Raw genomic sequence first — 18,022 nt, 5'->3', positions numbered from 1 at the left:
TTTTCACTCTTTATTTGGGTCTTTGATCTATTTTGATTTATTTTTTGTGTACGGTATGAGGTAAGGGTCTAACTTCATTCTGTTGCTTGTGGCTATCCAGCTGTCCCAACACCATTTATTAAAAAGGCTATTCTTTCCCCGCTGAATTGTCTTGGCATCCTTTTAAAAATATATGGGTTTATTTTTGGACTCTTAGTTCTATTCCATTGATCTGGTTGTCTAACCTAGACATATACCAGAACCACACTGTCTTGATTACTCTATTTTTGTAGTAAGTTTAAATTAAGAAGTGTGAGTCCTCCAACCTTGTGCTTTTTTTTTTTAATTTATTAACTTTTTTGGCTGTGTTGGGTCTTCGTTGCTACACGCGGGCTTTCTCTAGTTGCGGCGAGTGGGGGCTACTCCTCATTGCGGTGTGCGGGCTTCTCACTGCAGTGGCTTCTCTTGTTGCAGAGCAAGGGCTCTAGGTGCGCGGGCTTCAGTAGTTGTGGCACGCTGGCTCAGTAGTTGTGGTACACGGGCTCTAGAGCGCAGGCTCAGTAGTTGTGGCTCACAGGCCTAGTTGCTCCGTGGCATGTGGGATCTTCCCGGACCAGGGATCGAACCCGTGGTCCCCTGCATTGGCAGGCAGATTCTTAACCACTGCGCCACCAGGAAAGCCCTTGTGCTTCTTTTTCAAGATTGTTTTGGCTATTTTGGGTCCCTTGCATTTCCACATAAATTTTAGGATCAACTTGTCCATTTCTGGACAAAAAAAGAGAAGTCAGGGACTCCCCTGGTGGCGCAGTGGATAAGAATCCGCCTGCCAATGCAAGGGACACGGGTTCGATCCCCGGTCCGGGAAGATCCCACGTGCCACAGAGCAACTAAGCCTGTGCACCACAACTACTGAGCCTGCGTGCCAGAACTACTGAAGCCCGCATGCCGAGAGGCCGTGCTCCGCAACAAGAGAAGCCACTGCAATGAGAAGAGCCCCCGCGCACCGTAACAAAGAGTATGCCTGCTGCAACTAGAGAAGTCCTGTGCGCAACAATGAAGACCCAACGCAGCCAAAAATTAATAAAATTAAATCTTAAAAAAAAAAAAAAAGAGAAGGCAACAGGGATTTTGATCAAGATTATGTTGAATCTATAGATCAATTTGGGGAGTACTGCCATTTGAACACTATTGTCTTCTTTTTTCCTAATTTTATTGAGAAATAATTGATGTATAACATTGTATAAGTTTAAGGAGTACAACATAATGATCTGATAAATGTATATATTGTGAAATGATTACCACAATAAGTTTAGTCAACATCCATCACCTCACATAATTACAAAAGTTTTTTCCTTGTGATGAAAATTTTTAAGATCTACTTTCTTAGCAACTTTCAAATATACAAAACAACATTGTTAGCTGTAGTCATCATGCTGTACATTACATCCCCAGCACTTATTTATCTTATAACTGGCTATTAAGTCTTCTGATTCATGAACACAGGATGTCTTTCTATTTAGTTATGAATTCTTTAAATTCTTTCAATAATATTTTGTGATTTTCAGTGATCAAGTCCTTGCACTTCTTTTGTTAAATATATTCCTATATATTTAATTTCTTAATGCTATTGTAAATGGAATTGTTTTCTTAATTTCCTTTTCGAGCATGTTGTTAAAGACTTAGGTCTACCTCCCAGCTTCTTTCCACTCTGTCTCCCACATGACCTAGCCAAGCCACACTAAACTAGGCTTCCTTCCTTGAATGGATAGACTGGGTAACTCCCCACTTCTGTATCTTAAATCTTGCTCTACTCTCAGCCTGAAAGTTCTCCCTTCACTACCACCATCTCCTCCACAAAGCCTCTCTGATGCCACAATCGGACACAACCTCTTGCTCCTTGTGCTTTCATAGCTCTCAATGGTCCTCCAGCTCCAGGAAGCACTGCAGCTGTTCCCTGCCTTGTAGGAGATCTTTTTGTCTCTCTTGTCAAGCTGGTGCTCCCTGAGGGCAGGGAGTTTGTTTGATTCACCTCAACCCTGACAGGGACCCACATGGCACCTGGCACCTGGCACATGATAAGTGGTCAATGCACATAGGGGAGTTATTGTTTAATGGGTATAGAGTTTCAGTTTTGCAAGATGAAAAGATTTCTGGAGATAGATGGTGGTGAGACAGTTGTACAACAATATTAATGTACATAATACCATTACTGTACACTAAAAATGGTTAAGATAGTAAATTTTATGTTTGCGTATTTTACCACAATTTTAAAAAACCTGAATAAATAAAAATAGAAAAACAAAAATGAAGTAAAAAAAAACAAGTTGTGACTGTATATTGCCATTTATATATTTATATAAGAATTTTTAAAATGCAAAACAATGTTATATATCATTTATGGATTCACACATAAGAGGGGAAATCTGGAGCTCCTCCATAAACTACCTTCTAAGTCTCCACACCCACTGGTAGATGGGAAGAGATGGCCCCCAAGAACCAGTCTTGCCACGATTATTAGTCTTGAAGCCATCAGGACTATTCCTATTGTGTCCTTTTCCCCCGTTTACATCAGTCACCTCAGAAAGCCCAGAAATTTCAGGTCACCCCCATATGGCTCAGGACATGCCCTCTTCAGATCCCATCTCCCACTCTTACACAGCTCCACAACCCTTCCACGTGCCCTCCAGAACTCACTCACAGTTCTCAGCAAATTCCCTATGTCCTGTACCTCTTTGAATATTCCCTTCACCTTGCTGCTTTGATTCTCTGCCAAAAACCTGTTTTGCCTACAGTCTCTCAAGGGAGGCTATTTTCACTCCCACTTCCTTAGTTCGAAAACCTTGGCCTCTAAATTCTCTTACTTCCTTCTTCTAATCTCCTCTTCCTGCCTCAGCCATTCATTCCCACGGTCATGTATCTGGACCTTGTGATTACGAAGAACTGCACCCTCCCAAATAATCCCAATTTCAAGCATCCCATTTTACGACCATCCCTCCTATCTTTCCAGCTCACTCCCTCTAGTATTTCAATCCAACAATTCTTTGACCCTCATGAGAACCAAAATCTTTGAAAACATCCTTTTATTTTCTCTTATTCTCATACTTCACACTGGTACATCAAGAGATCCTATGGCACCAACTTCAAAATATATCCAGAAGCTGACGATTTTCACCACCTACTCCACTATCTCTTGCCTACATTATTGCTGTAGCCTCCTAACTGGTTTCGGCACCCTCACCCTTGTACTCCTCTGTTATATTGTCCTAGTGGCCAGAGTGATCTTGTTTAATCCAGCCATGAATTAAACCATGAGACTGTATGAGATCATCAAAGCAGTAAGTTTAGAGAAAAAAGAAAAGCAGTCACAGACTGAGCCCTGGGGTACTACAACATTTAGAGGTCAAGGCGATAAAAGAGAATCAGCAAAAGACACTGAGACATAACTGCCAGAGAAGTAGGAGGAAAACTAGGAATACCCAGTATTCTAGATGCCAATTAAAGCCGTGTTTCAAAGAAAAGAGATGTTGTTGATAGGTCAAGTAAGATGATGACTAAAATACTGACTATTGGCTTTAGCCATGTATCTGTTATTGGTGACTTTGACAAGTGCATTTTCAGGGATATGGTAAGAGTGAAAGCCTAACTGGGTAGGATCAAGACAGGATGGGAGAGCAGGAACGCCTGAAGCATCTTGTGATACTAGAAAACTCAAACTCAGGCTTCCCTGGTGGTGCAGTGGTTAAGAATCCGCCTGCCAATGCAGGGGACACGGGTTCAAGCCCTGGTCTGGGAAGATCCCACATGCCGTGGAGCAACTAAGCCTGTGCACCACAGCTACTGAGCCTGCACTCCAGAGCCCACGTGCCACAACTACTGAAGCCAGAGCACCTAGAGGCCATGCTCGGCAACAAGAGAAGCACCGCAACGAGAAGCCCGCACACCACAACGAGAAGCCCGCGCACCGCAAGGAAGAGTAGCCCCCGCTCGCCGCAACTAGAGAAAGTCCGCGTGCAGCAGCCAACAATAAAAATAATAAATAAATAAATTTATTTAAAAAAAAAGAAAAGAAAACTCAAACTCTGTCAAAGATTACTAAGGTTGTGTCAAAAGGACTTAGGAGCAACCTTGAATAGGCTCCCACTGGCCAAAGATAGGATGATTTGATCCTCAAAAGGATAATATAGTGGATTGAAACCATCAAATATTTTTAAATCGATGAGTTCATCATGATACTAAAAAAATCTCTTTGGTCACTTTTAAAGAGTGCTAGGCAACCAACTCATTTTTTTTGAAAACTGGTAATTAAAGGGAAAGAATCAAACATTCACCCTATGCTTCCTATACAATCTACCATTCAGAGTAACTGAATAGTTGGTGAGAGAAGTTTCTTTTTATACAAATAGTCCAGTTAATAAACAAAGAGAGAATGACAGAATTAGGATATTATATTTTGCAATCCCTAATGAATTAAAGGATCTAGGGAATGATCACCAACGTCTGCTAATACCACAAAAAGAGAGACAATGGGACATTATATACCTACATCTGTCTTACTTGAGAACACTTGCACTTCTACTATACCTTCCTGATTCCATTCAAATTAAACCAGGTCTGCTCATGTCACATTTGCCCCAATAGTAATTTTAAAAAAGGCAAAATTAATAGTCACTGAAGGAAGAGAATCCTTAATTTGAGGTTGAAGAGTCCACATCTAAGGAATAAAAGCAATTTTCAGTGGAAAAGGTGAGAGACCCAGCGATGAATCAGACATAGTCCTCCACCCCTGAGAGTTTATAAAGAAGCGAGAGAGAGAAAACTTGTACCATATAACCACCTTCAAAGCAATCCAAGACCAGCCTGGTTAACAATGATCTGGGTGCCGGCAACACACTTTGCTCGATAAACTGTTACCTGGAGACACCTCACACCTCTTTCCTCCTGCATAAACCAGAGGTGGTACTAAGAAAAGAGCCTTGGGAGTTGGTCAAGTCTGAGCTGGAGTCCTGGTTACGCCATCAATTAACTGTGTGACCTAGCAAAAGTTATCAATACTTTAACCTAAGTCTTGATTTTCTTATCTATAAAATGGAAATAATAATCTCTGCCTCCCAGTACTGTTGAGAGAATTGGCTAAGTTACAAGGACTATGTATATATCAGCACTCTATCTTCCCCTACTCCCCCAACACACACTCTCTCTCTCTGCCACCCACCTTCTCTATATATACATCATCATAGTCTCCCAAGGAACTGTGATGTAAAGAGGTGCAGGAGGAGGAAGAAAAGCCCCAGGCACTTTGGTCCATACCTCATCTAGCGCACCGTCTTTGTCCTGGCAGATTGCAAGTAGATAGATGGAAGCTCTGAAGACCACCAGTGGAGGGCGTTCACCCTGGTCCTGCAGAGACAGGAGGAAGCTTCGCACAGCCATGAATAACTCCGCCTCTGAGACAAACCTGTCAACCAAGGAGAGTCTGAGTGAAAAAGGGAGAGATGGCTGTCCTGCCCTGCCACATCCTCCCTCAGTCACTGTCCTTCTGTCCCAGCATGTCCACAATCTAATGACACCTTGCACAAAGAGTGTGTTGTATATACTTAACAAAGCATCGTCACACATGCATAGCACATAGTTCTATGCTTTGTGCAAGGCTCTATTAGAGGCCAGAGACTCCTCACTCACACCTAGAAGGTAAAGCATCAGGCAGCTGGACCGGCAGTGTTAAAGAGAAGGATGATGCTTCTGGGGTTCAGGAGGCCCTGCTTTGGCAGCCAGTCCACCCTTCTCGTATTTATCATTAAACATTTGTGTGTTCAATGGGTTACTTTCTGGGGGAGGGAGACGTCTATATTTGTACATGCAAGGGAGATGGCGATGAGGAGGAAACTGACTTCACTATATACCCTTTTATATCTTTTAAATTTTCTACCCTATGTCTCACCTATCAGATTAAAACCCCCCAAAATTAAACATTTTTAAATAGGTAATACTAAATGCAATGCAGTACCCTGGATTGTGTCCTAGAACAGAAAAGGGACAATAGAGGAAAAATGGGTAAAATCTGAATAAAGCTTAGTTAATAGTATTGTACCTTCACATATATCATCAAATGCTTTTCAACAAGGGTGCCAAGACCATTCAATGGGGAAAGGACAGTCTTTTCAACAAATGGTGCTGGGAAAACCAAATTTCCACATGCAACAGAATGAAGTTAGACTCTTACCTAACCAACATTAAAAAAAATTAACCCCAAATGGATCCACACTTAAGACCTAAAACTATAAAATTTTTAGAAAAAAACATAAGGCAAAACTTTCTTGACATTGACTCTGGCAATGAATTCTTGGCTATGACACCAATGGCATAGGCAATAAAAGAAAAAATAAACAAACTGGACTTTATGAAAGTTTTAAAATTTTGTGCATCAAAAGACACTATCAACAGAGTAAAAAGGCAACCCACAGAATGGGAGAAATTATTTGCAAATCATATATCTAATAAGGAATTAATATCCAGAATACATAGAGAACTCCTAAAACTCAATAACAAAAAAGTTCAAACAATCTGATTAAAAAATGGGCAAAAGATTTGAATAGACATTTCTCCAAAGAAGATATACAAATGGCCAATAAGCACATGAAAAGATGCTCAACATCACTAATCATTAGGGAAACACGAATCAAAACTATGAGATAACAACCTCACATCCATTAGGATGGCTACTATCAAAACAAAAACAAAAACAAAAATAAGTATTGGAGAGGATGTGGAGAAATTGGAACCCTTGTGCACTGTTGGTGGGACTGTAAAATGGTATAGCCACTGTGGAAAACAGTATGACATCTCCTCAAAAAATTAAAAATAGAACGACCAGATGATCTAGCAATTCCATTTCTGGGTATATACTCAAAATAATCGAAAGCAGGGACTCAGGGAGATATTTGTATACCTATGTTCACAGCAGCATTATTGACAACAGATAAAAAAAGGAAGCAACCCAAGTGTCTATCGACAGATGAATAAATAAGCAAAATGTGGTATATACATATACAATGGAATATTACTCGGTGCAAAAAAGGAGGGAAATTATGACATATGCTACAGCTTGGATGAACCTTACATTATGCTAAGTGAAATAAGCCAGTCACAAAAAGACAAATACCGTATGATTCCACTATAATTAGTACTTAACATAGTCAAAATCATAGGAACAGAGAGTAAAATGGTGGTTGCAGGGGTTGGGGGCAGGGGGGAATGGACTTACTGTTTAATGGGTATAGAGTCTCAGTTTTGCAAGATGAAAAGAGTGCTGGAGATGGGTGGTGGTAATGGTAGCACAACATTATGAATGTATTTAATACTACTGAACTGTACAGTAAAAATAGTTAAGATGGTAAATTTTATGTGTGTGTATTTTACAATTTAAAAAATTGGAAAAAATAGTAATGTGCCAATGTTACTGTCTTAGTTTGATAAATGTACCACAGTTATGTATTAGGAGAAAATGGGTGAAGAGTATAAGGGAACTCTGTATTCCCTGTAACTTTTCTGTAAATCTAAAATTACTCCAAAATAAAATGTTTATTTAAAAACTAAAAAGAAAATGGATAATAGCCATAATATAAATATTATGTTACCAAAAGAATAAGGTAGACCTATTAATACATGTAGCAGCATGGAAAGATGTCCAAGATACATTGTTAAGTTAAAAAGCAAGTTGAAGACCTTGTATTATATCCCATTCTGTATATTAAAAAAAAAAAAAAAAGTTTATTTGTGTGATTTTTTGTTTTTTGTTTTGTTTTTATTTTTGGCTGCGTTGGGTCTTCGTTGCTTTCTCTAGCTGTGGCGAGCGGGGGCTACGCTTCGTTGCCGTGTGCGGGCTTTTCATTGCAGTGGCTTCTCTTGTTGCGGAGCACGGGCTCTAGGCATGTGGGCTTCAGTAGTTGTGGCACGCAGGCTCAGTAGTTGTGGCTCGCGGGCTCTAGAGCGCAGGCTCGGTTGCTGTGGCACACGGGCTTGGTTGCTCCGCGGCACGTGGGATCTTCCCGGACCGGGGCTTGAACCTGCATCCCCCACCCTGGCAGGTGGATTCTTAACCACTGCGTCACCAGGGAAGCCCCTATATTTGTGTTAACACACAGAAGAGTTCATGGAGGGTACCTAATAGTAGTTAACTCTGGCAGGTGTATGGGGAAGTATTTTAACGTTATAGCCAATCATTTTTATTGAGTTTTTACAATAAGCACAAGGGTTTTTTTTTGTTTTTTAATTTATTTATTTATTTATTTATTTTTGGCTGTGTTGGGTCTTCGTCTCTGTGCAAGGGCTTTCCCCAGCTGCGGCAAGCGGGGGCCAGCCCTCACCGCGGTGCGCGGGCCTCTCACTATCGCGGCCTCTCCTGCTGCGGAGCACAGGCTCCAGACGAGCAGGCTCAGTGGTTGTGGCTCACGGGCCCAGTCGCTCCGTGGCATGTGGGATCCTCCCAGACCAGGGCTCGAACCCGTGTCCCCTGCATTGGCAGGCAGACTCTCAACCACTGCGCCACCAGGGAAGCCCCAAGCACGAGTTTTTTTTGTTTTTTTTTTTTTTAAAGGAATTCCTTTATTTTTATTATTTATTTATTTATTTATTTATTTATTTATTTATTTACTTTTGGCTGTGTTGGGTCTTCGTTTCTGTGCGAGGGCTTTCTCTAGTTGCGGCAAGCGGGGACCACTCTTCATTGCGGTGCGCGGGCCTCTCACTATCGTGGCCTCTCTTGTTGCAGAGCACAGGCTCCAGACACGCAGGCTCTGTAATTGTGGCTAACGGGCCTAGTTGCTCCGCAGCATGTGGGATCTTCCCAGACCAGGGCTCAAACCTGTGTCCCCTGCATTGTCAGGCAGATTCTCAACCACTGCGTCACCAGGGAAGCCCACGAGTTTTAAAATAAGAAAAAAACTTTTTTATATATATAAATTTATTTATTTATTTATTTTTGGCTGTGTTGGGTCTTCGTTGCCGTGCGCAGGCTTTCTCTAGTCGTGGAGAGTGGGGACTACTCTTCGTCGCGGTGAGTGGGCTTCTCATTGTGGTGGCTTCTCTTGTTGCGGAGCAGGGGCTCTAGGTGTGCGGGTTTCAGTAGTTGTGGTGCGCAGACTCAGTAGTTGTGGCGCATGGGTTTAGTTGCTCTGCGGCATGTGGGATCTTCCCGGACCAGGGCTCAAACCCATGTCCCCTGCATTGGCAGGCAGATTCTTAACCACTGTGCTACCAGGGAAGTCCAGAGAAAAACTTTTAACCTATCACATGGGTCAAGTGATGTTCAATGAGGGTGTCAAAACAATTCAAAGGGGGAAAAATAATCTTTTCAACAAGTGGCACTGGAACATCGGTATAAGCCACATGCAAAAAAAAAGAAATTGGACACCTACCTCACACCATCATAAAAGTTAACTCAAAAAAAAAAAAAAGTTAACTCAAAATGGATCATAAACCTATATGTAAGAGCTAAAATTGTGAAAGAAAATAACTATAGAAGAAAATAAAGGAGTAAATCTTCATGACTTTGGGTTAGAAAATGGTTTCTTAGAATCAACACCAAAAGCATAAATGACAACAGAAAAAACAGACATATTTCATCCCCCCCCAGATTTTTAAAATTAGATTTAATAAAAATTTAAAACTCTGTGCTTCAAAGGATACCATCAAGGAAGTTAAAAGACAACTAAGAGAATGGGAGAAAAAAATTGCAAATCATATATCTTATAAGGGACCTGTATCTAGAACATATAAAGAGCTCTTACAACTCAGTTATAAAAATGGGCCAAAGATCTGAATTTCTCCAAAGAAGGCATAAAAATGCCCAAGAAGCACATGAAAAGATGTTCAAAATCATTAGTCATTAGGGAAATGCTAATCAAAACCACAGCGCAAAAACCACTTCATAACCGCTAGGATGGCTATAATCAAAAAGATGGACAACAGTGTTAACAAGGATATGGAGAAACTGGAACCCTCAAATATTGCTGGTAGGATTACAGCTACTCTGGAAAACAATTTGGAAGTTCCTCAAAACGTTAAACATTGTATTGCCATATGACTCCTCAATTCTACACCTAGTATATACAGAAAAGGAAGAGAAAAGCAAGTACTCAAACAAATACATGTATACACATATTCACAGCATTACTATTCACAATAGCCCAAAGGTGGAAACAGCCCAAATGTCCAGCCACGGATGAAGGAATAAACAAACTGTGGTGTATATATACAACGGTATATTATTCAGCCATAAAAAAAGAATAAAGTACCAATGCATGCTACAAACATTATGCTCACTGGACGAATCTTGAAAACACTATGCTAAGTGGAAGAAGCCAGGTGCAAAAGGTCACATACTGTATGATCACATCTGTAGGAAATGTTCAGAATAGATAAATCCATAGAGACAGAACACAGAGTGTTGGTTGCCAGGAGCTGAGGAGAAAAAGGAATGGGTAGTGACTGCTTAACGGATAAGAGGTTTTACTTTGGAGTGATGGAAATATTTTGGAACTAGATAGAGATGGTGGTTGCACAACACTGTGAATATATTAAATGCCACTGAATTGTTCACTTTAAAATGGTTAATTTAATTATGTAAATTTTACCTCAATAAATTATTTTTTTAAAAGCTTAACAGAAAATAGTCCTTTGATTTTAAATTTTAATAAATTGTATAGTAATTCTTAAAACCAAAGTAAGCCACTGACATTTTTTTTTTGGTGCACGAACAACACCCTCAGGGATATCAAGGAATTCTCATTAGCATTTTAGGCCTCTGTCTCTAGACAGACTACCCACCTGTCTTAACCCCCTCTCCAAAATGTGAGCCCCTGAGGAATATAAGCCATTTCTCACTTATCTCTGTATCCCCAGTGCCCAGCACCAGGCTTGGAGAGGATGCCTCTGTAAACATTTATTGAACTGAACTTGGCTAAAGATGTAGGTTCCAGAACCAACTGTCAGCCACCAGCTCTGAGCACTGACCTGTCCTCGTGAATGTAGGCCAGGTAGAAGAGGAGCAGGATGCAGTACTGTCTCTGGCGAGTGGCTCCCTCCACATACTGGCGATCCGACAGGAAAGCAAGGCTTTCAGGGCTCCTGCTGCTTATCTGGGGCAGCCCATGCTGCAGAAGCTCAGACACTGCAGAGAGTTCTGGGGAGGCAACAAGCAGGAGAAAAATCACACAAAGGACACAGGAGAGCAGGTAATGAGCACATGAGTGTCTACTACATATAGAGTACTGCACAGGGTAGCAAGGATACACGCCGGATAAAAGGAAATCAGTCTCTTCTTCCTCTCTACCAGGAGAGACTAAAGGTAGCATGTGGAAGGACATGGATATATTGGTTCACTTGACAATGTCCACTGATTGGCTACTCTAGGCCAGGCTGTGAGACATGGGCCCTACCTCCAGTAGCTGGCAGCTGGTGGGAAAAAACAGATAATGAGACAGATAATTACAGGACATGTGATCAGTGCCATGTTCAAGCGTGGAAGAGAGAGTGACTCACGCCACCTGCAACAGGGAGGGCAAGCTCAAAGAGGAGGGAACTGTGGAGGGTGAAGAGAAAACAGGCAGAGAAAGGAGGGAAGAGACTCCCTGAGCCAGGAAGCAAGGAGTTCAGCAGCCTGGAGGCATAAGAGGAAGTTGTGTATAAGGGGCAGCAAGGAGTTCAGTGTGACTGGCCCATCAGTGAATAGATGTGGAGTGCTAGGGGTGTGGAACTGTGTGATGTAATTTGTAGCTAGATTGTGAAAGACCTTGAATGATGAGTAGAGAATTTGGATTTTATCCTGAGAGCAGATTCCTAAATTTCTTATGAAACTTCTGTTTCTTAAAAGAAAGAACATTTGAATACCAAAAGAATATGAAAGAAAAGGACCTCAGAGCTTAAATTTTGAATAAAGTCACCTTTATGGAAAATTCACTACATTACCCTTATTTTCCAAATTTCACCATAGACCAGAAAAAACTCCATCACTGTCGGACTATGTCCCACAGCCTGATGTTTGGAGACAATGGTTGAAGGCCAGGGTAGTTTAGATGTTAAGGCTTGATTTTCAGATAGATCCTCTAGCAGTTGGTGAAGACTGGTTGGAGGATGAGAGACTGAAAGCAGGGGGCCAAGTTAGAGGTCAAATGAAAGGGTCCATCCTGCCAGTGCAGTGGGCCTACGGCCAAGTGGAAGGTGAGATGGAGAATGTCCCACTGCGATGTGCTAGCAGAGTCAGGTCAGGTTTCCTAATTCTAAGTTTAGGGCTTTTTCCACCAAAGCACACTATGACCATTGCGATAATAACAAAACTAATATCCTTGAGCCTCGCACATCCATACATAAAAGAAAGAAGCAGTCTGCATGTAAGTAAGGTCGGCTGCTCTTCCTGGTGATCTGAGATATGACAAGATCTCAGGGTCTGAGGGGGCAGACATGTGGGGCCCCTCCTATTCCAACAAGAGAGGGAGCTGCCTGCAGCAGGGGCTGGTGCTGGTGAACACTAGAGGCTGTTGTGATGCGGCTGCCACCATGGCAGAAGTCATCATGTCATTCTCTGTGCAGGCCAGACCACACCTGAATAGGAGGCAGAGAGCTGGACACCGAGCAGAGAGGAGTGGCTGGTACAGTGAGAGAACTAGGAGCCAAGCCGTGTTGGAAGGAATGAAAACGCTCACCTGTGCTTTTGTCTCTCTCAGCATAGTCTCTGAGAAAGACAAAGGAAAAAGAGCGGTTTGGGAAGTCGGTAGGGAGAAGACAGCATCTTCATAAATGTAAAAATAGGAAACACAGCCAGCAGCAAATGTCACCCACAAAGAAGGCACGATATTTGTTGAATGAATGAATAAAACAATGATTAAATTGTTTTATGTTATAGCAAGAGGGAGAGGTCTAGGATAGAGGAACTCCTTAGGGCAGAGAACATACCGTAATTATCACTGTATCCGCAGCTGCACTTAGGCCTCCCCTGACATGCTGCAGAAGCTCAACTAATACTCAGCAAAAGGGATAACCTCCAGCTCTCAGCCCTGCATCTGCCGCTCCCCCTGCCTAGATGGTGCATGGGACTCCTTGACCTCACTCAGACCTCCGCCAACATGCCACCTCCTCACCTCCTCATGAAAGCCCTATCTAACGTGTACCTCCTCCTTCCATCACCCCCATCCCTTCACCTAGCTTTATTTTTTTTCATAGCACCCATCCACCCCTGACATTATATCTACGTGTTTATTGTCTGCCTCTCCCACTCCATTAGAACAGGACTTTGTATCCCTATTGCCAGCTCCTTGAATAGAGTCTGGCATAGTAGATGCTCAAGAAATATTTCTTGAATGAAGGAACGAAGAAATGAAACAGGCTGTTCAAGATATTTTGAGCAAAGGTCTCTGGAGGTAACAGGCAGAGAGCAAGAGGCCTGGTGTGAGGGACGATGCAGAGAAGTTGGTCACGGGGAGGAACTGGACTTGTTGAGCTTTAGGGTCCTTCTCAACCCTTAAGGTCTAAAGGTCCCAGAGGCTTGGATTCCACTGTTTTCTGATTTATTATCTCACCTCCCTAGGAAGCAGCCTACAGTTCCATCATTCCATGATTCCATGGTTCCTCTGGGTAGCTTCAAGCAAAGGTTTCTTATTACTGTACTGACTCACTACCCAGTCAATCAGCAAGGCATCCAGACTCTAAAAGACCACCACAGACCTCATGAGTGGTCAAACTACAGCATCTTACCTTCTTGGGAAGGTGGTCCTGTCTTCTCTGGAGCTGAGAGGAGGTTGATGCACATGTAGTAGAGGAAACTGGAACACACCTGGTTTAGGGCTGAGTGACTTAGTGGGAGAAGAGGAAGATAGAACAAGAGAGGACATTGCTACTTTGGCTGGGACAGCATTATCCCTGCCGTGTACTGGGGCACCACTGCTTTGTGCCAGAGCCCAGTGAAATTCTAACCATGGCCCTGGTAGAGAAGGTCTGGAGGTAGCTGTGAAAAGTAAATATGGAACCTGCTGCCCACAGATGTAACTTAGGCACTTGGCCCATATAGGCATTCACTAAAACTTTCCTGAAAAAAATAAATCAAGGAGGGCTACTAAGCTCCAATTTAATAAAACATATAGGGCTTCCCTGGTGGCGCAGTGGTTAAGAATCCGCCTGCCAATGCAGGGGACACAGGTTTGAGTCCTGGTCCAGGAAGATCGCACATGCCATGGAGCAACTAAGCCCGCGCGCCACAACTAGTGAAGCCCACACACCTAGAGCCCGTGCTCCGCAACAAGAGAAGCCACTGCATGAGAAGCCCGCGCACCGTAACGAAGAGTAGCCCCCACTCGCTGCAACTAGAGAAAGCCCGTGCGCAGCAACGAAGACCCAACGCAGCCAAAAATAAAATAAATAAATTTATTTTAAAAATAAAATAAAATAAAATAAAACATATAGACAAAAAAGTCCTCCTGGGTCAGGAAAGGGCTGAGGAGTACTAGAAAAAGAGGAAGCTGTTGAATCCAAAATGGGTAGCTGAGGAGAACTACAAACATCTAAAATTGTGACTTTGAATCCAGGTGGATCCCTGTATTCCCTCCTGAATGTTGGTGTTCTATTCGGAGATATGGAAGGAGAGCTAGACACTGCACTGAGGTCACCTTGAGGACTGCAGGCAGTAACAAGTGGAATCTGCTGAGTAAATGCAGAGACAGGTGGCAAATCAAAAATGGGAAGGCACGGAAGGCTGTCCTAGAAACCTAAAGAGACAGACTGAGGCAGCAACCTCTCTACTTTGAACAAGAGAGTCTCTACTTTGAACAAGAGAGTCTCTCCTCTGGAATTGCTGGGCTGGCAGCAACTAGAACATGACTCTCTCTTGATGGACACAGCATCGATTACCCTGTGAGGGCCTTGGTTTCTTTGTTTGTAAAATGAGGGGTTAGACAAATGATCTCTAAGAGCCCTTCCAGTTTTGATGTTACAGGTGCCCATCCAAGTATCACATGGAATGAAAGTCTCATCAGAACCAGACAAGTAAAAGCTACAGAAGCCCATCCAGCTCGTACCATCAGCTTCTGAGCAATTCCCACACTGTGTCAATCCCCCCCAAGGTCCTATGACTAAATCACACCAATCAGAAATTTCCACTTGTCCAGTCAAGAAGGACACTTGTCCCCTTGGGACCATACATACCTCAGGCTGCTGCAGAACCTGGCCTTCAGTTCCAGGGTCAGCTGTATGAAGGATGAGGCAGCTTGGGAGAATTGAGAAGAAAGCAGAGAGCAATTTAAACTAGACTTGTTACAGAAACTCCCAAGTCTGGGTGGTACTAGTTCTGGAGTCACACAGACCCGGGTTTGAAATGTGCTCCATCACTATCTAGAAATGTGACTCTGGAACACTTATTTAACTTCTCTGAGACTCAGTTTTGATATCTATACCTCGAAGGTTGTTGTGAAACTAAGTAAAATAAATGAATATAGAAGATCTAACAAATACTTAGCTCAGAGTAGGTACTGAATAAAAGTCCATCTTCCTTTCTGATGAACAGTCTGCATTAGCCGGTGACCCTGGCCCAGGTCCCTGCACTGCCTGACTCTCCTATCTCCCTGCTCCCACCCCGCCCTGCCATGCAGCTCTCTGTCAAAACTGACCTCTGTCCTGTCCATCCTTGGTCCCTGTAAAAGCAGGATTCTTGACAAGAGCTCCCACTACACCAGCTCCAGGGCTGGGGATAATCTTATTCTATCGCAGGGCTTCTGGTAGGGAATTAATCCCTCAGAGTTTCATAGCAACTTTCCAGGACAGCAGTTTAACCCATGGCTCCCTCAGCAGGGGAACGCCCAGTTTGCCTGCTGGAAGGGTTCCTCGTGGTGCAGACTCTCAGGGATCCAGAGTTTCTCCACCCCCGACTTCAGGTCTCTGCCCCCTCTTGGCTGGCAGTGCCTGCTTCCCTCTTTTCTCTTGCTGTTTGGGCCCTGACCCTGTTCTACCTGGCTTCAGGCTACATAGATCTCCCTGTAATCACACTTTCTCTACATGCCTTGCTCTGTACCACTGCCCCGCCGGAGATCTACACTTCTGAAGCTGCACCCATTCAGCACCCCAAGACTGGATTCTCTTGGCTCTTCAAGTATGGCAAGCAGAAAGAGCAGATGAAGGGAAGGAAAGGAGTATATGTCAGTTGTCACAATGACTAAGAGGTACACTCATTCAGGAAATCTACATATGTTGTCTCATTTCACTCCCATTATTATCACCATGTTCTAGTTGAGGACATTGCAGATAAGAAAATTAATTTGCCCAATGTCAATAAACAAGGGATGGTTACTGCACAACCCATATGTGCTAATCACAAAGGTCCTACTTTTTCCCCTCTTCCACACAGCCTCCTACCCTCTCCTAGAAGTTCCTCCCACTTCCTACATGGAATAGCTTCCTAAGGGTTTCCTGTACTCTGTTCTTTTCCTAGAGAGAACAAAGATACCTCTGAAAAGCAACAAGGGACCTCTCCAGGATGACCCAGACCATCAATCAGAAACTCCCTCAAAATCCCACATCAAATATACAGACAACTGCAAAAGGTATGCCCCTCAACTCCCCAGCCCTGGATCCTGGCCCCTCTCCTTTCCAAGGACCTTGCTCTGCTGAGTACCCCTGGATCTCTCTACTGCTCCTTCGTATACGCTGCTAACAGAATAAGTGTTTCCAGTCTTAGGGGGTAGTAAAATCCTTCCTAACTCCATGTCCCCTTCCAATTACAGCCCCAGTTCTCACCTCCCCCCTTACACCAAACTTACGGAAAGATATGCCTATTTTGTCTTTACTGCCTCACCTTGCACTCACTCTTCAACTCATTACAGTCTGGCTTACACCCCAACCACTCACGGCAACTGCTCTGGCCAAGGTCACCAACAGCCTACATGATGCCAAGTCCAATGTACATTTTTCAGTCCTTGTCTTACTTGACCTCTGGGATGCATCTGACACTCATGACCACTCCCTCATCTACAAAACTCTCTTCACTTGGCTTCCCTAATGTCATCCCCTTCTGGGTTTCTTCCTACCTCTCCAACCATTCCTTACCAGTGGACTTTGGAGTAATCTGTTGCTCCTGACCACTAAATATTATACTTTATTTTGTCTTGGTCCTTTGATCATCTCATTTTACACACTCACCATGAGGAATCTCACCTGCTTCCCACTAGAGACTCAGCCCCACAAGGACAGGGGTCTGTTTTGCTCACTGCTACATCCTCTGCCCTAGGACAGTGCCTTTCATGTAGTAGGTACCCAATAAATGTTTGTTGAATGATTGAAAGGCTGGATGCTGAAAACTTCTATATTTATTGTAAAGAAAAAATGCTGCCTGCTATTCCAATTCTACAAGGATCAAGCCATTAGCCAATGCAGTTGCTCAGCCCACCAACAGTGTGCCCTGAGAGGAAGTCAGGATGGGGAAAAACAGGAAACATTCTGTGCTTTGGATATACTGGCCCCTAGATAGTTAAGATGGCTATCTAAGGAAAAGTTTCAAATGACCCCAGATTCTTGCATCTTCCCATACACAAAAAAAGGCACTAAAATCATTAACTTGAGATGTCCGTTTTTTGTGACTAGCAGTAATCTTTTTATGATTGACTACATGTTTTCCAAGCAAAAAAGTTCATATATAGTGTGGCTTCTCGCTTACCTCTTTGGAGCAGTTCCTCAGAGCTATCTGAGAGGCTGTCTCCCGGGCTATAGTCCTCAGCCAGGTCCCCAAATAAAACTTAACTTACAACTCTTACATTGTGCGTTTTTCTTTCAAGTGACACTATATTTAAGACCAGATGTTTCCCATGACCTCAGACATAGTCAATTACCTACCAAAAAGCTCCACTGGGACATCTCACAGGCATCTCAGAGATACCCTGATCCAAACTGATCACACCCTCTACTGCCTTCCCAAACCAGATCCTCCTCTTGGGAGCCTCCACTCAATAAAAAACACCACCACCCACCTAGACGGCAGCCAGAAGCCAAGGCATTACCCTAAACTATTCCC

At 43.1% G+C, this 18,022-nt stretch overlaps 1 protein-coding gene across 1 annotated transcript in view; it reads right to left on the bottom strand.

Moving 5' to 3' along the window:
* MEI1 (meiotic double-stranded break formation protein 1) overlaps window positions 1–18,022 on the bottom strand; it is a 67,217-nt gene that overhangs the window by 27,394 nt on the left and 21,801 nt on the right. Inside the window, exons 16-19 of the mRNA XM_036864701.1 lie at window positions 15,169–15,229; window positions 13,726–13,823; window positions 10,990–11,158; window positions 5,287–5,434 (exon numbers count right to left, since the gene is read on the bottom strand). Of these exons, the coding sequence (XP_036720596.1) occupies window positions 5,287–5,434; window positions 10,990–11,158; window positions 13,726–13,823; window positions 15,169–15,229 (476 nt within the window). The remainder of the gene's footprint in view (window positions 1–5,286; window positions 5,435–10,989; window positions 11,159–13,725; window positions 13,824–15,168; window positions 15,230–18,022) is intronic.

Source organism: Balaenoptera musculus, chromosome 10, assembly GCF_009873245.2.
Source record: "Balaenoptera musculus isolate JJ_BM4_2016_0621 chromosome 10, mBalMus1.pri.v3, whole genome shotgun sequence".
NCBI classification, from domain to species: domain Eukaryota; kingdom Metazoa; phylum Chordata; class Mammalia; order Artiodactyla; family Balaenopteridae; genus Balaenoptera; species Balaenoptera musculus.
This window is presented reverse-complemented; position numbering and strand designations above follow the sequence as displayed.